The sequence below is a fragment of the Apus apus genome, chromosome 1 (assembly GCF_020740795.1).
Source record: "Apus apus isolate bApuApu2 chromosome 1, bApuApu2.pri.cur, whole genome shotgun sequence".
Taxonomy (NCBI): domain Eukaryota; kingdom Metazoa; phylum Chordata; class Aves; order Apodiformes; family Apodidae; genus Apus; species Apus apus.
The window spans coordinates 93,745,857-93,767,096 of record NC_067282.1 but is presented as its reverse complement, the minus strand read 5'-3'; the positions used below and the strand labels follow the sequence as shown (position 1 = coordinate 93,767,096).

Sequence of the window (21,240 nt, the reverse complement as noted above, 5' to 3'; positions counted from 1 at the left end):
ATATATGTTCATTTTTTGGGGAAAAAATCCCAACCAGAAGAAACATTACACAAAAACGTTGTGTACTTATCCTTGTTTGTGTTCGCAATCCAAATTTCTATTTAAGTTGTATTTTTGAAACATAGAATCATTAAGGTTGGAAAAGACCTTCAAGATCATCAAGTCCAGCCATCCGCCCTACACCCCCGTGACCCTCAAAGCACCATGTCTAGCCATTTTTTAACACCTCCAGGGACAGTGCCTCCATTAACTCCTTGGGCAACCCATTTCAATGCCTCACCACTCTTTCAGTGAAGAAGCTTTTCTTAATACCCAATCTGAACCTCCCTTGATGAAGCATGACCCCATTTCTTCTTGTCCTATCGCTAGTCACTGGGAAGAAGAGGCCAACACCCACCTCCCTACGAACTCCTTTCAGGTAGTTGTAGAGAGCAAGGAGGTCTCCCCTCAGTGTCCTCTTCTCCGGGCTAAATAGCCCCAGATACCTCAGCCTCTCCTCATAAGACCTGTTCTCCAGACCCCTAGTCAGCCTAGTTGCCCTTCTCTGTGCCCTCTCCAGCACCAGAATGTCCTTCCCATACTGCAGCTCCCAAAACTGCACACAGTGCTCGAGGTGCAGCCTCACCAAGGCTGAGTAGAGGGGCAGGATTACCACCTTGGTCCTGTTGTTCACACTACTCCTGATGCAGGCCAGGATGCTGTTGGCCTTTTTGGCCACCTGGGCGCACTGCTGGCTCATGTTCAGCCAGGTGTCAATCAGTACCCCTAGGTCCCTCTCTGTTGGGGAAGCTCTCCAGCCTCTCCTCCCCACGTCTGTAGCACTACTAGGGGTTGTTGTGGCCAAAGCGCAGGACCCGAAATTTGGCCTTATTGAAACTCATACCATTTGCCTCGGCCCATTGATCCAGCCTGTCCAGATCCCTCTGCAGAACCTCCCTGCCCTCAAGCAGATCAACACTCCCACCTAACTTAGTATCACCTGCAAACTTACTGAGGGTGCACTCCATCCCCTCATCCAAGTCATCAATAAAGATGTGAAACAGGAGTGGCCCCAGCACTGAGCCCTGGGGAACACCACTCGTGACCGGCCACCAGCTGGATTTAACTCCATTCAGCACAACTCTCTGGACCCAGCCATCCAACCAGTTTTTTATCCAGCAAAGCGTGTGCATGTCCAAGCCACAAGGAGCCAGAATGTTGTGGGAAACCTTGTCAAAGGCCTTGCTAAAGTCAAGGTAAACAACATCCACAGACCTTTCCTCATCCAGTAAGTGGGTCAGCCTGTCATAGAAGGAGATCAGGTTAGTCAAACAGGACCTGCCCATCATGAACTCAAGCTGACTGGGCCTGATCACCTGGTTGTCCTGCATGTACATGTTTGCATGCATAACAGTACTCAGGGGGATCTGCTCCATCAGCTTCCCTGGTACTGAAGTCAGACTATCAGGCCTGTAATTTCCCGGATCATCCTTCCGTCCCTTCTTATATATGGGGGTTACGTTGGCTGATTTCCAATCTGCTGGCACCTCCCCAGTCAGCCAGGACCACTGATAAATGATGGAAAGTGGCTTGGTGAGCACCCCTGACAGCTCTTTCAGCACTTTAGGGTGCATCACATCCAGGCCCATAGATTTGTGCACATCTGTACAGTGGAGCAGGTCACTGACCACCTCCTCCTTGATTGTCGGGGGGGCCATTCTGCTCCCATTCCCTGTCCCCTCACTTAGGGAATCGAATTCCCTCTGTATAACTGGCCCTGTTACTAAAGACCGAGGCAAAAAAGTCATTAAGCACCTCAGCTTTTTCCTCATCCTTTGTCAACATGTTTCCTCCTGCATCTAATAGGAGATGGGGGGTCTCCCTGGTCTTTCTTTTGTTGTTTTATTATATGATTTAACACTTAATGTAAAGTTATGGTTAGTTGCAGATGCAATCTGTTTACACATTTTACTTTAACATTTGCAAATGTAGACATGAATAAGGTATTTTTCAGACATAAATGGCTCTCAGTAGATTGAAGAATAGAAATGTTCCAGATTGATAATTACCAATAAAGCTTTAAATTGCAGGTACCTCAAATAAGTGTATTTTCAAGAGCCAACCATCATTATATAAAGACATATGGCAACTGAAAGTGCAAGTGCTGATTAAGAATTACTTGTAAGAATAGATTGGTTTCAAAATGGGCAACCTCTCCTTTAAAAACATAATACTTAATGGTCTACTTAGGCATTATACTTTCCAAGATTGAAAATGTATTCTGGTATTTTTCTTTAAGCACCTGGTATTTGTTGCTGCAATATAAATAATACCTTGTTCAGAAAAATGTCAGCTCATTTTCTATGTGTTATTTTTTTATATTTGAGTATTTAAGGAATAACCTATATTAATGCTAGTAAGAGAGGCATAGAATAATCCAGGAGGATGGAAGAAAATATATTTATATAAAGTGTAAAGATTAGTAGGTAAATCCTGACCAAAATGTGCTGATCTTGCATCTCACAAACTGTGGGGAATTTTCACTGAAGCACCTCATCCTGATGGTGTTCTTGAAGTTTCTGGAGAACCAAAACAGTTAATCCAGTGGGAAACCTGGTAAAATTTTGGTTTATATCCTTCCTCTATAGAATCATAGAATCATTAAGGTTGGAAGGGACCTTAAAGATCATCAAGTTCCAACCCCCCTGCCATGATCAGGGAACCCCAGCACTAGACCAGGTTGCACTAAACCTAGTCCAGCCTGGCCTGAAAAACCTCCAGGGATGGGGCATCAACAACCTCCCTGGGCAACCCCTTCCAGTTCCTCACCACCCTTAGAGTGAAGAATTTCTTCCTAATATTTAACCTAAATCTCCCCTCTCTCAGTTTAAAACCTTTACCCCTTGTCCTATCACTGTCTTCTCTATTTGTACCATAAAAGATTAATGAGAGAGCAGGATTTATTAATTTTAATGAAAATAAATGAAAACATTTATGTCTTTTTTAAGTTTCTATTTTTAAACTTCAGGTTTCTACTTCCTTAATTACATACTTGATATAATCTGAGTGGCTTTTTACACAATGACCTGTATTTTGTCACTCTTTCTAGAAGTCTGTGAATCTTGCTGTCACATTGCAACAGGCTCAGCTGTGCACAAGAGCAGTGAAAGAGGCTTGGGAAAATCTTGCACTAGTTAAGCCCCAACATGACTATATTCTATTCACAAAGGGGCTGAGCCACAGAATAATCCTTTCCTAATAGACATGTTACATAGTTCCTCTGTAAGCCAAGACAAGCTCAGCAAGAAATACATCAAGCTGGCCATGTTTTATTAATGCACATCTTCTGGATTCTGAGCATCCACCTTTATCTAATGGCTATAAAACATAGCTGATGCTCCCCTTTGCTGAGACATTACAAGAAATGCCATCATTTCAGCCTGATGAGGACTGAAGCACTCTTGGCTCAATGGTGTGTTTCAGTAACAGCTGTATTTGACTGTCTGTTGGGCCAAGCCCAGTTTGCATGTAAATGAAGCTGAGCAGACCTGAGGAAAAAAAAGGCAGTGAGGCTGGAGCCTCACATTGGGAAGGTGCAAGTGAGAGACAGTGCTGGAGGTGGCAGGGTGTAGCTTTCCTGCACTGATCGTCTTACTCTTCATGCTCTGCTGGGGGCCTGTGTCCTCCAGGGTTAGAGGTGTGGACAGCAGAGGAAGGTGCCAAGAACTTCCCAAGTGTTGCTTCTGACGTACTTTTGAAGCTGAGTCAGGAAGATTTCTGATTGAATTGCTCAGTGTTAAGACTCCAGGTCATGTTGCCTCATGCAGGAGAGAGGCATTGGAAGACCACAGAGGTCCTGGGCTTGAATTTGCCATGACAACTTTTATTACACTTTTCACAGAAATAGATCTATACTGTCATTTTGTTGACAAAGTTTTATGGGGTATAGACTGTGATTTGCGAGTGAGGCTGGATAGAGGGAGCACTTATCTCAGGCCACTGTCCTAGCCCTGGTTTATTGGCCGCTCTGTGCTACACAAGTCTCTTATAATTGCCATAACAAACAAAAAAATGGTATGAGAGGATTTTTTCCTCTTCTATGAGAAGAATAAGGACACTAGAACTGAATCATGTTTCTTGTTTTCTGGCTAGGCCTACCGCACTGACTGCATTTGCTCTCTGTACCAGTGGGGCCAGTAAGCTCCGTCAGTCAGGACTTCATCAGGGTTAGTTAAGGGTCCCAGGGGACCTCCAGCCACCATGGGAGGAGGAAAGGGTGGTGACTGTCTCTGGTAAAGCCCTCTCCATTTTAGAGAAATGATTTTAAGCCTTTCCTCCAGAGTGAGAGGGCCAACTTCAGACCCAAAGGAGTCTACCATAAACAGTTGTTGTGTATTGGAAGGAAAGAGAAGTAAAAATTCAGCATTACTTCATGCACAGTGTGTGACAGCAAAAGCTAATGTAATCTTTGATTCCTTAATGTTTAAACTCTTGATTAGAATACTGTATTTGCATGCTCAGAAGTGCAAATTGTCCATAATAATCTACAAAAGGAGATCTATGCTGTGGCTTGCAAGCTGTGGGCTTCTTGACATTCCCCATGTCAGTCATCTCTGGATCAATAGGTAGCCCTGCCTTAAGGGAAATTGTAAGAGCTGGATTTTAGAAAGAAAAGAGCAATTGACTAAAGTTAGAATTTAAAATGCCCTCCCTACCAACTTTAACCTCCCTCTGCCACCGCCTCCTTTCTGGAAGGATGTACTTTTGGATATTCTGTGATCTGAGTTTATCCATGCTTTTCTAGGATAAACTCAGATTTCTTCAGCTTTAATAAAGACCTTATGTTCCTAAGCATCTTACATATAATAGTGCTTAATGGGCTCTCATGAAAAGAGAGTATATGATTTTTATAGATGTAACTCTCATGTTTATGCATAAAAATGCTGTTTACTGAACAACGTACATTCCAAGTACAGTCTAGGATTTTGAAATGTCTTTCTATTTCTTCTAACAGCTTCAGAAAAATGGCTAATCCTGAAGTAGTTTCATTGCATATGCAAACTCACAACTGCTTTATAGCAAAACTATATTCTCACGTCTCAGGACTGCTCTACAGCTAGATTAACCTTTTCAGGACTTACAGTTGTAGGAATCTATATATCTTTCTCTGGGTCATCTGCTGTCATAGTGCATAAAAAAAAAATAATATAACTGCACAGTCAGTACTAATTGCTACTTTCTGGAAGGTGTAAAATCTTGTAGCCACTGCAAAGGAGGGTGGTAAAGTGCTTTTTGCACAGATATACCTCCTGCTTTAACCAGGTGCTTACATAAAAGCAGGTGATGAAACCCCTCTGAATTCGATTTTCCTTGCTATTGCTTTAGATAGAGTCTCTATTGGTCTATTTGATTTAAGGTTTCCTCAAGTGTAAGGTACAGTTACTTTGTATCTGCAACAAATTTTACTATATTTTTTAAACATTATAATTCTTCTGAGATGCAAACAGGTAAAATCAGTTTAAAAAAATCCTCCTGCATGTTCTGCAGCTCGATGCCATCAGTCTTTCAGCCTTCAACCAGCTTTTTTTCCATTTTGCATCTCCTTTTTATTTCTGTGAAATTCTTTTTCCCTTACTTCCTTTGTTCCTTACAATAAACTTTTTTTTCCCTACGATTGTTCTTTCCTCTCTATTTTCTTGTTGCCTTTCCATCCCTTTCCGTTTTCAGAAATGCCTTGTAGTCCAGCACATGATCACCAATTAATTCAGATGCCTGGGTGTCTCAGAGGGAATTTCTCTGACACACACACATATGTAGGAAAAACCTAACTGTGAAGTGGTGCTCTGAAAGATTTAAAAGGATGACAGAAAGTAAGTTTCTCTTCCAGTGGGACTACTGAAGTTGTTTTGGCATGGTGGGAGAGATTCTCAGCCATGAGAGAGTTTGATTAAAACCTACTGAAATCAGTAGAAATGTTTACTTCTTTCAGTAAGGTTACTGGGGAACTCTGACAAGAGCAGCTCCTTTCATGCCACATATCCTCATTAAAATGTGGTTCTGTTGAAGATGGAAGCTTGATTTGCCACATGCTTTCACAAAAGATGACATGCAAACCATTCTTTTCCAAGCAGACCAGATAGTATGTGCAGGTGGAGGGAAAGCAGGGTGCCAAAACTCCATGTATGCTGCTTGAGCCAGTTCCCTGCTCCTGTGGAAAACATCTCACACAAAATCTGAGGCTGGTCTCTGCAAGGCTCATCTGCATAATTCTAACTCAAATAAGAGAAGGAAAACAATTCTTGTTCCCTTCCCCTTGCTGCATGTCCAAAAATAGCATCGGATGGGACCCAATGTTGCACATGTAACTGGGTAATTAAAGCTGATTCTCTCCTCCTGTTTTTCTCTTGTTTTATTTCTATAAAATAGAGAACTCGTATATCTAAAATGATCCTTTAGTTTATGGCTAGTACTGCCTCTGTATTGCAAGAGATATCTAAATCAGGTCAACCATTTTTTTCCCTGTTAAAAAAAGAAGTTTTTCATTACTTTGAAATTCTATAACATGAATCATGCCTCTTGAGCCTTTGGGAAATATTTCCAAACTCACAAGCTGAACTCAAATAAATCCCATTGGAAGAAGATGATAATTATATCTTAATAAGCTCAACATATGTATGTATATGCACACATACATATTTTTATCCCTATGCTTTCCACAGGATAAAGGCATTGCTGAATGCAGTACCTTGCTAGAGTGCAGATAATTATAAAACCCCAACCCTGGCTCTCATAAAGAGGGCTTTGGGTAGAGAAGTGCTTTAACATTTTGTGTGTAGGATCCTTTCCCTCTTTTGTATTCTTCACCTCAGTCTTTAATGAGGCTTTTTTTGCTGTGAGTTATGTATTCAGACCCGACACAAGAACTTGCAGCTCTTTGGCAGTCACAGAAGTCACAGTTGTCTGCACGAGGGCTGAAACCAAAATGTTACATCTACCAGTTTCATCACTGTGTAATTAAGCACTAACCATGCTGCATGAAAATAACAGAAAGGCTGAGTGCCCGTGAAGGTTCAGTCTAAATCAAGCAAATTTTGAAACAAACTGCAAAGCCTGACAAGCCGTTCCTTGTTAAAGCTGAGAGAAAAATCTGCACAGAAGTCACTGGGATGCAATCACATCCTAAGCACATGCCTAGAGGTAGGTTTCAGATGCGCAGTTTTGAACCTAGGAGACACTAAATTTGCCAAATATTCAGTGACCTCCCCAAAGCCAGCACATCTCCAAATTTTTCTATTTGGTTTCCAGTTTTTTGTAGTCTGGAGAGGCTTGCCATCTGCAGAGGCAGCAGAGCAAAGAAGTGCAGAGATAGGGATAAGGGAGGCAGGAATCCAGCTGATCACCACAGCTAGATATTTGCCTTTCTGTGCCCACTGTTTTTTCTTTTAAATTCAGATTACTAAATCCAGTGAGGTTAGAGTGAAAACAGGCAAGGATATGGGCTTAAAGTTTCGTTTGAAGTGTCTCCTAAAAGGAGGAGCCCACAGACAGATGATGAGTTACAAAGTGCTCCAGACCCAGGATCTGGCATAGGCAATGAAATGGCAGTGACATCTGGCAGGGTATAGCAATGAGAAATAAAATCGAAGGCACGCTGGACAGGAGCCAGGCTGAGTGAATGCAAAGATGGTGAATGTCGAGATAAGGACAGAGGCTTGAAAAAGGGCGGGAATAGACTGAAACAGCACAACACATGGAAGGTTTCCAAAACAGCTATTGAACAGATTGAAGAGGGAGTGATGGTAGGAAAGTCGCTCAAGCTCGATTTTCAGTGCCTATGAAATTAAGATGATAATAGCTGCCTAACTCAGAGGTCCTTGTTGTGTTGTAAAGCTGAATCTACCAGTGCAAAGAATGCTAATGTGTTCAGCTTGCATTCACAGAATCATAGAATATTAGGGGTTGGAAGGGACTTCTGGAGATCATTGAGTACAACACCCCCTCCCAAAACAGGACCGCCTCAGGCAGGTCACACAGGAATGCATCCAGACGGGTCTTGAAAGTCTCCAGAGAAGGAGACTCCACAGCCTCTCTGGGCAACCTGTTCCAGTGCTCCATAACCCTCACAGTAAAGAAGTTTCTTGTCATGTTGAGGTGGAACTTCCTCTGTTCCAGTTTGTGTCCATTGCACCTTGTCCTATCACAGGGCATGTCTGAAAAGGGATTGGCCCCTCCTTCTTGAAACCCACCGTTCAGATATTCATAAACATTAATAAGATCCCCTCTCAGTCATCTCTTCTCCAGACTAAACAGCCCCAGGTCTCTCAGCCTTCCTCATAAAGCAGGTGTTCCAGTCCCTTAATTATCCTTGTAGCCCTCTGTTGGACTCTGTCAAGTAAATCCCTGTCCCTCTTGGACAGGCGAACCCAGAACTGGACACAATACTCCAGATGTGGTCTTACTAGGGCAGAGTAGAGAGGGAGGACAACCTCCCTCGACCTGCTGGACACACTCTTTCTTATTACACCACAAGATACCATTGGCCTTCCTGGCCACAAGGGCACGTTGCTGTCCCATGGATAACTTGTTGTCCACCAGGACTTCAAGGTCCTTTTCCACAGAGCTGCTTTCTAGCAGGTCAGGTTGTAATCTGTACTGATGCATGTTGTTATTCCTTCCCAGGTGCAGGACTCTACACTTACTCTTGTTGAACCTCATTAGGTTCCCCTTTGCTCAGCTCTCCAGTCCAAATCTTGCTGAATTGCCACCAAATGCAGAACCCATGCATCTAATTCCACAAAAACCTAGGGGAGTAAACCCACTTCAATCTGGTTATGTAAATGTAAAATGCAATTACTGTTTTTTATAGAATTGTGTTCATTAATGATTCTTCTGGATATTTATCACCCACATATAACAGGGTAATTAATAGGTCATGTATAAATTAGAGTTAATAGTCAATTTCTAGACTAATCTTATAGTCAGTGAGCTAATTTTAAAAAGAAACATACTCTTAAACTGTCTGCTAAAGGTAAGCCTCTAAGTAGTAACTCATTTGGTTATTTTTTTTCCAGCAAGGTGAATGCCCAGACTTAGCTCTGTAGTGAGTGCACTTGCAGTGTCCTCTGGTGAGACGCAAGGATGGAAAGAAATGCTTGGAGAGGGTTTCCAGTGCTTTCACTCCAAGTGGCATGCACTTCAACTCTGTAAGAGGACATCATCTGGAGGAAAAAAATCTTCATAAGCATTGTTTTGCTCTACCCTGTTCCTTTTCAAGCCAGCAGGTCTACTGTTACCACTCTGTTAGCCCCACTGATCTTCAGAGGTGCTTGTGAATCTATAGCCATCCTGGCAGCAGAGTGGTGTAAGTCCATATCAATATTGACAGAGAGCAAGGGTAAACTGCATTCTAATTTAGTTTTATGACTCTTCTACACTAACTTGGCATCTGCAACAGCTTGTCTTTTGGGAAACCAGTGGCACATAGAGGCACAGTCATTAGTATTTTAACTCTCATTTCTCTTCTATGACTGGCAGGTGGGCTTTAATGAGGTCTCGTGGACCTCCTGATGTTCAGATGGTGCTGTGAAAAGGGGGGGAGGTTTCTCAAAGCATATACCCCTCCAGGAGATAGATGTTCAGATGTTTTTGGAAATTGTGCTGACAAATTACTTGCACGTTGTGGCACTGGATTGCCTTTGAAAGCCATCTGTAGCTCAGAGCTTCAGAGATGGAGCAGTGACATCCAGTGAGACCTGTGCTTCCACAATACCTACTCAGTGTGTCATCCTGTGCAACAAACACTTTCTCAGGAGGATAAGACTATGAAACTAGGGTACCCTTTGAACAAGGAAAGGAAACCTAACATCAGCTTTGTAGAACTGAAGTTTCACCTTTAACTAGAAAGAGCTGCAAACCATTGAATGTCCCCTTTTTCCCTAGTAAAGGGAAAAATACTTGGGTTTTTATGAGAATAAATTGTAGTTGTTAATCTTGACTATATTTTTCCTTTACCATTCTTCCTAGTCTCTCTGTTTTAATATTTCAAATGTTTTTACTGCATGGTCAGCATGTTTGTTTTCAAACAGCGTTCTTCTGAAGTACAGAACCTGAAAAAGAACACAAACAACATGCTTTCAGGTTTTGTAATGCCTCTTGTTTCTCACTCTAATTTCTGTCACAGTATTAAAACACGCTGTGTAAATACTAATGGGATGCTCCTATAGTCATGTGCATGTATGAGTAGCTGAGCTCTTGTCTTTAAGTTGCTGGGAGTGCTGCTATAGGAGAGAGTTAGTATGCTGGGGGATGAAAATCGGGCAGCAAATAAAAATCTGAGCAATATATCTTTTAAATCTCATTCTATCAGGTCGCTTGACTTACGGTCCTTGAATACTGTATCTAGTACTCAGCAACACTTTTCTCTGTTTTAATGGTGCAAGCAAATGAGCTCCTTACATTGCCAGCATTTTCCACTGTGAAAAAGTAGAGAGAATTATGTTAGTGATAGAGAATATTATTAAAAAATGTCTGGAGAACACTTGAGTAGCTGATACACAGTGACTCCTGGTGTGAAAGGGAGGTTGGCTGCTTGTCTGGTGTGTAGGCCACGGACCTGCCACAGGGCTGCCTCACACAGCCACCAGTGGGGTGGAGTGAGTTTTAACAAACTTAATTTGGAAATATGAAATTTATCCACAAAGATAATGAACACAAGAATGTCCTAGAGAAAGATCTACATCTACTGGATAACTGCTTTTTTTGGCATATCTTTGCTGAGCACTAAGTCTTAGGCTGGCTTAAGAGCAGAACATGTTTTTTCTCTGTCAGTGTCCTTTAGGTGTCAGAAGGAAATAGAGACCACCCGCAAAAAGCATGGCATTTTCATACCTCTGTTTTGCAAGCTGTCAGTACCTTTGTTATCTGTAAACCATCCTCCATTTCACCTGGCTTTCTGTAGTATTTCAAGAGGAAGTAGCAAATAACAACAAAAAAAAACCAACTAACAACAAAGCATTAAGATGCTATTTTTATGTTTGCTGTGAAGTGGGTAAGGAGAATCTCACTGCAAGCAGGGTATAGCTTTTTAAAATATTTTTTAAAGTTAACATTTTACCTTGAAACCACTGAAGTGATACTACTGACTGAAATCACAGAAATTCCTTCAAGGTTTCTCAGGCAATTCTACATATACATGACTAAAAACTTAAACTACACCTGCTGTATTGGGACTGAAATATGTTAGTGAGATATTTTGCATTGAGGTAACCTGACCAAAGAAACCTAGGGAGACAGGTTGATAACTGCCATCAGAAAGGTCAACAATTTTTAGCTGTTGCTGTTTATGACTGGTTTTAAAACATGGACAGAGAATTTTTCCAATAACAAGCTTTTGAGCTCTGCCTTGTCTTGAAGCGAGACGTTGAGACCTATTGAGATAGATGGAAATTGATTCAGCTGTGACCTTTTCTAAAACTCTCTCAGTCTGTGATGGCACCTTTAAATGGAAGCATTTGCTTGCTCAGAAGGACTGGAGATGCTTTTTCAGGTGTGCCTACTGAGGTGTGCTTTTATATTTTTGACATTTTACTTGCAGAAATTTTTTATCTTCAGGGGATGAATGGAGCTGATGCTTTGTCGTAGCTGTCAGTTTGACTTGCATTCCTCGCTGGTCTCTGCAGAGCAGTTACTCTTATGGCTCAGCCCTCGTTTCTGACAGAGCAACATAAGCCAGGTAGTCCACTTCTTCTTACTTTCCACAGCTACATTCAAAGTAGGGGCAGATACAGCTTTTTTCCTTCATTCTCACAGACATCATTTTTTTAAATTAAATGCTGAAAGTGAAAGGTTTCCTCACACATATGCACTGAAGCAGGACTACCTGTTAAGTGAATGTGAATGCTGGGTTCTCCCACTGATGTGCCCACATGTGGCTGGTGGAGAGTTACTCCCTGACATCAATAGGATCAGGTAACCCACATCTGACATTGCTTCTCTGTGCATTTGCTCAGACAGCCTCTGGGACGTGTTGACATCCATACAAAGCAGAACAACCTCTAATAACTCTGGCACTCACTTGGTTTTGGGTAGGTAGCTTCCTGCTAACTCAGGTGGGCAATCCCACTCATAGGCATTTGTAAAATCCCATTAATCAAAGATCTGTATAGAAGAAAAGGCAGGTCTGCCACTGACCAGGACTAAGCAGCCTTTTGTCAGCCAAAGCTGCTGGAGCAGATTCACAATCTAACTGAATAACTGGGGAGGAGGGGAGGGAGGTGAAAGGGAGGACACAAAAATGTAAGTGTTGTCCCATGTATCTGCTACCAGCAACCTACTTTGAAAGCCAGTGCTTGTTTTTGTGCTTAGCTATTAGAGCCTCATTTCTGGAGCATCATTTGTATCTTGAGTTAACATTTTTTCCTTCCCTTGTAAAGACCTGTGGTTAATTTGTTTTTAAAATGTTTTACAGTAATTGCTTTATTTAAATGAATCGTTTGATAAGCTGGTTCTTCATCAAACTTGTCACTTAATCTGCTGTTTCTTTTTTAACCTGGACCTGACAATAAATTCTAAGCTTGACAGTAACTCATCAACAGAACATGAGAGAAGAGAAACTATTTACTAAATTGCTAGATTTCATTAAGAATACATGGGTGAAAACACAACAGCATAGGACAGCCAGGAGTTTTTTCTGCTGGCTTGTTTGTGATGCAGATTTATAGACTGATTCAACTATCCCAAACATCACTCACAGTAAGCAACAATTTCTTAAATAAACTCTCTTGTTCTTTGTTCATGGGCAGCAGGGCACCACTCTTTGTGCTTACTTTAGGGTTTAATCAAGAGAACATTCAGTCAAGTAAATATTTACTGACTTGGAAGAAAGGCTTGTGGTCTGAATGCTTTCCCATTCTAGTGGAGGCACAGGGGAGAAAACAGGAATGACTATCTGTCCAGTTCTTACACTATACATATCAAGAGTATTTCACCAGCAAATTAAAGCATGTAATGTAAGCTCTCTCTAGCTGCTTTACTGCTATGTGAATGTGTACAAAAGAAAACTGGAAATTGTGTTGAAGGGCTACCAACATATCGATTATACAGTTGACTTTCCAAGAGACCCATCTGAATACATTTGAAGTGCACGTGGTAGTGCATTTGCAGTTTTGATTAGTTGCTTATCAAATGCATCCATAAAAACTTTCAGTCTTTCTGTCACTATTCCTTTCCTTCCACTTCCTTTTCTCTGCCCAGTGAGCTAATACTCTTTTTTAAAAGGGACCAAGAAAAAATTCTGCAAAATTCTATTAATGAAGTATAAACAGTTCATGCAAATACATCAATTAAAATTAATCTTTATTTAACAGGCAACTGATTAGAGGTCTGGACAAAATTCTAGTCCTAAAATGAGAAAGTGCTTGTGTATGCATAGGTATGAAGGTTACCTCAAGGATTTTTGAATGAAGTTGAAAAAAAAAAAAGACAATCCAAGCAAAGTACAATAATGGTTTCCAAGAAAGAGATGATTTTTTTACCAAGATAAAAGATAAGAAACCCATCTTATTGGAGGTGAAGAGAGGTGGTGGCCACCCTGTCTTATTAGAAAGTGATCTCAGGCTATGCATTATACCCAGTGACATCCGTCTTGCCTTATGAAACAACAGTCTGCTCATTATACTAGGGATCCAAGCAAAACACACCAGTTTTATCATGTTGACCCAAACACAAGCTGGAATTATAGCTAACTGAAAATACTTGTCTTCCTCAGGTGAAAGAGGGAAAGCAAACTTTATTTAACCTCAAAAGTAACAAACTTGTTATCATCATTGGGATGAGGAATTACCAGACCTTAAAGAACATACATCCGACTTTTTTCCTTCCGGTAATGCTATAGCTCTCAAATCTGGAAAATCCTGCTGACTCACAGCATTCCACTTAAGGTTTTCCATTTTATTTCAAAACCAGCACTTGAACATTTTTTCCAGCTATTTCTGTGTGTCATAGTCTCCTGTAATCACTTTTCTTTTTTATTATGGAGGGGAAAAAATATAATAAAGTCCTTAAGGTTCTGATACATGCATATAGTAAATGAGAAATACATGTAGTGGAGAAAATTACTCAAGTTGACAAAATTGTTTAAGTCATGTTCAGGTATTGTTATATATGGTTTTGAGAGATAATGTAATGCAAGATATTCAAGAGTAGCTCGCCATTATATTGCCAATTTGGGTTTGATAGCCTCCAGTGTTTTCATTGCTGAGTTAAAATTCAAAACAGGTTTTAATTCCATAGAGTTCCTTTTTCCTGATTGTCAGCTAATGACTGCACTATTCCTGCAACAGTGACATCAAAATTGCAAGAGATTGCAGCACATTAGCTGAATGCATTCTCGTGCTCAGAAAATATAAAGCAATATCTAGGGCTCAAATTTCACATGAGGAAATGCAAAAATATGTAACCAAGAAATCCAAAGTATTCTCTAGTGACTTGCACTAAATGAGGAAATTATACTTGCAAAATCAAGCAGTGAAGCTGGAGATTGCCTTTTAAAGGAGCAAATTTTTTTCAAATTAGCTGTGTTTGTTATGTATTCATCAAATCCCAGTGCTCCTAGACAGCCTGAATGTCTTGTTGGCATAATAAAATCTCTAGAGGCTAGAGGGAGTAGACATCCCAGGATAAGTGGGACAGCTTGTTGACTTGAAACATAGCCACCTTCCCCATCACAGAGTGTGTGCCAAAGCAGTTCAGAATGCTTCCCAAATTCAGAGTGGTTATTTACAGGTCATCTTCTGGAAAAGCAAATTTCAGATTAGCCTCATTTGTTTTAAAAAGGAGCAAGAAGTATTTACAATTATGGTTCGAAAGGTAGAAAATAAGTTCTGACAATGGAATGGGTTGGGACACCTCTTTGTTCAAATAGTTCAAAACGGATGTTGGGAGAATAGTCTAGAGGAATGATAGTGAGTTTAGAGCAATTGTGCTAGATCCAGCACTGTCCTTGTAAGGAGACTTTTAAACCAGTGCCATGATGGTGCTGGTAGACACTACACCACTGGAGACATCACTTAACACTGCCACAGAGGTGAAATCTTCTGTGGGAGCAGTGTGTGGATCAGTTGTGTTCTGTGTCAACAAATTCAGTTCATTCAGCAATGAGCTTTAAGAAGTAAAGATACTCACCTCTCCCTAAGCAAACTGAGAAATGGCCGACAACAATGCCTAAGGCTTATAAAAAAACAAAGCTCTACTAAGACACAGATCTCAATTAGAAACTTTCAGCCCATTTCTACTCAAACTCCTAAGTCACTTCTGAATGTGGATCTTGTACTGTCAAGATCTGCAGAAACACTTCAGAAAACATCTCCAACACATTCAAGTTTTATCTCTAAACAGATTAGACTGGGGCAAGGAGAACAAGACCTATGAATATCACTGCTTTCATTAGTTTAGAACTTGATAGAAGTTTTCACAACCATTTAAAATTTTATTTTGAAAAGCCTGAATAACAAATATGCTTCACCTTTCACAGATGTTTGTCTAAGCAACATTCATAATATTGAGTTAACCTACAGTGACATTGTAGATAAAAACCAATGATCCAATCTGCTTTTGCTGAAGTGCTTTTAACTGTTTTCCTTTATGAACACTCAGTTTATTATTGCTATAATTTATTTTTCTCTTTTTATGAACAGTGATGAAAAGGTGAATAATGCTTCTCATTTATCTCTGTTTCAACAGGAGGGATATTCGAAACTGTGGAAAATGAACCTGTTAATATTGAAGAACTTGCTTTCAAGTTTGCAGTCACCAACATTAATAGAAACAGAACACTGATGCCTAATACCACATTAACCTATGACATCCAGAGAATTAACCTTTTTGATAGCTTTGAAGCCTCAAGAAGAGGTAATAATCTCAATTATTGTGTCAGAAACATATGTGTTCTATACTACTTTTCCCAGCCTCGTCTAGTTTTTTTGTTCTGATTTTAATGTTTATATGAACAGTAACATCTTTCATGGATGCTGAAATTAAGAATGATGCTGGACTTGGACTTGTCATCTAGTTTCTGATAGAACACCTACATACTGTCTGCATGCTAAGAGCCACAGATGGAAAGGGGCAAGTCCAACTCATTTTTCTTTCAAAAAAATTTCTTTCAAAAATTGCCACCTGGAACTTTGCAGAATATGATCGTGAACTAACAGGGAGCACAGTGGGATGTCATAACCCGTAACTAGTGCACACACATGGAAGTCCATTATTAATAACAAAATATTTCTATTGCACTTTAATGAACAGAAGCCAGTAGTCTTCCTCTCCTGAAATACTAATGCTTCAGTGGCTTAGAGGCAGAAGTAAATCCCTCTGGTACAAACAACTATAAGAACTGGAGTGGACAAGTTTGGAATGTTTTGGACTATTCTTTTATTTCTCTCAGAGGGAAAATTATGGCCCAATTTACTTGCATCTGATTTACTTGCACACCAAAACAGAAAGGGAAAAAATATCACCTCTCCTTAAGCACAGTGTATTTCTTCACCTCTAGGAGGCAACCTTCATGTTTGCAAAAAATTTATATACAGCAATCTAGTTCCTGGAATTACATGGCATGAACACAATCTCATGCAGAAATCTGAAGAAGGACCCATAAGTTGCTAAGACTTTGCAGATTTGCTTTGTAGTTCATGATAACATTTATCACTGCAAATGGTGCACAATATGCTTGCTATAAGGCAAAAGATTTGTCTGCTGCAAGGCAAATGAAAGCTGGAAAATAAAGATGCTTCTTGTCATGAATTGTGCAGGAATGCTGGTGAGACCTTCCAAACTTCTAAATTACTAAATACTCCTTGTAGTATTCTAGTTTCTTACTAAGGACTGGGAAAAATGAGAATGCTTTTGAAGAGCATAAAAAATAGCTTTAAATTATTTTGATTGCATTATTTTCCAAGTATCAGGTATATGCTGAAACTATATGCTATAAAAAATCAGGTATACTGAATTTATAACCCATATAATCCAGACCGAAACAGGATTTTAGATTCCCTGTAGAGAGAGAATCTCTCCTGTGACTATTGTGAAAGTACCTTCTCCATTGAATCTATAGGAAGGCATTAATTAGAAATATTTTTGTAAATCTACATGCAAGGAATCCTTGTAGAGAATAGTAATTTCTTCCCACCATGAATTATTTATATTATTTATGCAATTTGTACATTAAAACCTGTCATCCTTTAAGAAGGCTTCTGAATTAAACCTTGAAATCCTTTGTATTTTGCTCTATCTGTAAAACATTCCTTTGTAGACTGAAAACATTATTTTCTGTCCTATTCTGTTGCTATCAGAGAGCTAAATATTAATTTAAAAAATCTCAGCTCATTGTGGATGTTTGTGTACTTAGTATTCCATCCAATCACAGAAATTACTATATTTCTGCAACAAATGACCTTAGGAGAGTACAGGATTGCAACTCCCTGCAGGCCTTTGTCCCAGTTGATAAAGATCTTATTAAAAAAAAATTGCAGTAAATTTTACTAATGGACAAAAATAATTAATATTACTTCATCTTCCATCTGTTAGCCTGAAAAGACATAGGAGGGAAAGAAAAATGAAAAAACACCTACAGGTGGTATTCTCTTGGCTGAGATATAGGCATAAGGAGAAAGAAACCTTTGTTGATAAGAGCATTTGACTGATTTTAAGACACATAAAAATGTCAGTGCATTTTGGTTCTTTATTTCCCTGTGTTGTTACTGAGGGCTTTAGGCTTTACTGCCTGTTTGGTAAATACAGATTATGGAGCACCATGAATCATAGTGCCCTTTACTGTTTATTACTTCAGTAGCCTGAAATTAAAGCAACTCGCTTTGGTAGAAGCTTGCCAGTCATGGAAGGAATACATATAGTATCTGTTGTGGCACCATTAACATATTTTCTGACATGCTGCCATGATGTCTAATTAATGTGATGTCCCTTTGGCAAGCCCATAGCCAGAAAGCTCCTGGTTTCTCCAGGAAAATGCTATTCAGATAAAGGTAATTTAGGAATGAACATGATTTGAAGGTAATGAGCAGAAAAATTGTTTTGGTTTTATTTGTAGTAAGCAGGTTCTAGGATATAATGCTTATCAGTAAAGCCATTTTCAGGAACAACTGGCAATCCCAATAGGTTTGGGAGCAACATGATTACCCATTCTCACTTTGAAATTATAGGCATGGATGAAGAATAAACTATCTTGGTAAACATCAGACAAATCACTTGCTTTGGGTGACTGACAGCTTCTTCCTCTCTTTACTTCTCCCCACCAGCATGTGACCAGCTTGCCCTTGGTGTAGCTGCTCTGTTTGGACCCTCCCACAGCTCTTCTGTCAGTGCAGTGCAGTCCATTTGCAATGCACTTGAAGTCCCCCACATTCAGACCCGCTGGAAGCACCCTACAGTGGATAACAAAGATGCGTTTTACATCAACCTCTATCCAGACTATGCAGCCATCAGCAGAGCAGTTTTGGATCTTGTACTATACTACAAGTGGAAAATAATAACAGTAGTCTATGAAGACAGCACAGGTAAGTAGAGCACTGGTGCACTGCACGTCATGCACTTCTATTAACATACATACAAAAATAAATTGTGAGAGTGCCTGTGATAGTTCAGTTTGGCATACTTACAGCAATTTTCCCCAGAATGTGGAAGAAAAAGGTCTCTTAAGTTGCAGCTATCCTTCTGCTGCTATAGCTTTTGAAAAGTGGTTCATTTCATCAGACCTTAAGAAGTCACCAGGAGGTAGCTCTCAGATCCTGAATACTAAACCATGTTTTGCTTCCTATTTGTGGAACCAACACCACAGCTTCAAACTGATAAATATGCTAGTGTGGGGTTGACTAGGGATTCCCTCTCTCAGCTCGGGATTGATCTTAAAAGGAAACACATCTGCAACATGAAAGTTCAAGTGGCATAATTTTTAATGTAGAAACTACTTTGTTCCTTGAAACTGTCTCAGAAACAGTCAATGCATTTCTTAACTGGGCACCTAAGACTGAATCTGAAAGTTGCAATTTCTGTATATGTTTCCAGGCTGGGACTCTTAACTCAGGGATCAGTAACTTCTTGTGAGAACCTTCTCCTGGGGCACACAGTAGTCATAGCTGTCCAGTAACATACTGTGGACAACCAATATGCATAACAAATCCCTTTTTTTTCACAGAACAACAAAAAAAGAGGAGAAGAATAAACTCATTCGTTGGAACAAGTGATTTAAAAGCTTATCAGAGACTAGGCCTTTTTTTTGTTTTGTTTTTAATACACAGAGGCTGTGAAGGGGTGTTGCTGGTAAAAGGAAGTCCAAGCCACTGTTGCATGTCTTCACAAATCTACGGTTTACTACTCCTGTGGCTGAAATAATATACTGTACTAACACCCAAAACATTCCAGGCAGTGTCATTTCCCTCACTGGGAATTGGATTTTGGGTTAGAGTGATGACATTTAGCTCAAGCTCTTTTTATTTCTGATCTCTCATGTTTTACATTGTTACACTACAAGAAGAAGACAATGTATTAACCTATTATTTTCTTAGGGGCTGCTTTTCTGTGAAGAGTGACTTCATTCCTAAACAAACTATAAACTCAGAGCTGTAACAGTGAACTTTCAGTGATCCATGCTCAGATTTTTCAGGTTGAGATTAGCTCTTCTCCTGATTAAGAGTCTAATTTGAGGAGTGTGTGAGAAATCCTGGTTTTATCCTTCATACTACACACTGCTCCAAGCCCACATGCACTCACAGCCAGCTCCACCACAGAGGCCACATACTATGCCTGTTTGCCAAGATGAACTTCCTCCCCACCTCCTGAAGTTAGGGTTTTCACTGCTGCATGGACATATCCAACAACAGAAATGCAGCTATGACTCCGGACTGTGCAATGTTAAAAAAATCAGTTCATCTAAAGTGAGCTTATGTTTCCAAATTATCCAAATCACTTGTGCCTGCCCTCCTTATCTCAACCATTATTCACCAAGCTGCCAGTTTTTGCAATCTAAAAGTTTTTCAGCTGTAACTTTTTTCCAGTCGATTTTGGAGTGCATATGGAGACTAGAGCACTACAAATATTTGAACAGCTTAGCACCAGCCTTCACAGACTTCTGGTGTTTCACAAGGCTTTCTAATTAACATCTGCTTTTTGAAATCTGGCAAATGGTTATATTTCAGTCCCACATTTTTCATGAGCAGGTTGTATGATATATGAAGATGGACACCTCCAGGGGGCAAGTGCTCTATATCTACCAAGCTACCCATGTTTACAGAACTTGTAGCACCAAAGGCACTCTGTGTCTCTCAATTATAGTCCCAAGTTTTAATTTTGGGACAAGTTTCAGCATTTTACCACCATAGCAGCTTTACTCTTAGCTTGTCCAGTGCATACACTGGGGTAAGCAGTTCAATGTCATATACCCTTTCTGATATTGACAAAATGTTAGCACTTTTTTCCAATCTTCTAGAATTCATTCAAGGTTTCAATATTTATTACATTAGTCGTTAAGTGCTAATAACCTACTGAATGGACTGTCAATGATAAAGAAGTGTTAAATAAGCAGGTTTAGAAAACCTGCAACCAATAGTGCTAAAAATTACTTTTGGAATACTTACTCATCCTGCTTCTTATTAAGTATTATGTTAAATGATACTAAATGCACCATGTTAAACGACTTTACTGTTTCCTCCCTTCATTTAAAAAAATATGGAAATGGGGAGGTGAATGCTTTTAGTGATGCACACCACCACACTTACTGCCAATGTGTATGATTATCTGCCTATTGTAACATTATGTTTGTGTTAGGCATGTTTGAATTTGTGAATACATTACACATAATTTGCTGTGGTTCTAGACATCTTGAAGGGATATTAAATATTCAAAATCTTTCATATATTTAAACATTTTTGCTCAAGTGGTGGAGCAAATAATTTATCTTGATCAAACCACTACTTGTAGTTGGAGAGCTGACTCCAAAACTTACTGAATCCATCAAGGTTAGACACCACAAGATACTTTCTCAACAAAACAGAAAATTCCCAACCCTGTTTCTGAAGGAAAAGGGGAAAGTGTTTAGGTGTTGTGATAAAAGGCGGCAGAATACAGTCAGTAGGCCAAGGCAGTCAGTGATGCAAGTCTGGTTTCCACCCTTACAGGTCTTGTTTCAAATCTCTAAAATAGCCTTTTCTCTCAGCAGGTCTGGCTAATACTCTCTTGAGGGCCTTTACAGTT

The 21,240-nt window shown here is 39.9% G+C and overlaps 1 protein-coding gene across 3 annotated transcripts in view; it reads left to right on the top strand.

Annotated features, from left to right (window-relative positions):
• GRIK1 (glutamate ionotropic receptor kainate type subunit 1) overlaps positions 1 to 21,240 on the top strand; it is a 162,617-nt gene that overhangs the window by 74,628 nt on the left and 66,749 nt on the right. For 2 of the 3 annotated variants that reach the window (XM_051607898.1, XM_051607900.1), the window contains exons 2-3: positions 15,718 to 15,885; positions 18,291 to 18,548. In XM_051607898.1, coding sequence (XP_051463858.1) covers positions 15,718 to 15,885; positions 18,291 to 18,548 — 426 coding nt within the window. Of the gene's footprint in view, positions 1 to 15,717; positions 15,886 to 18,290; positions 18,549 to 21,240 lie in introns of those variants that run through there. The other variant, XM_051607899.1, reaches the window with a different exon arrangement.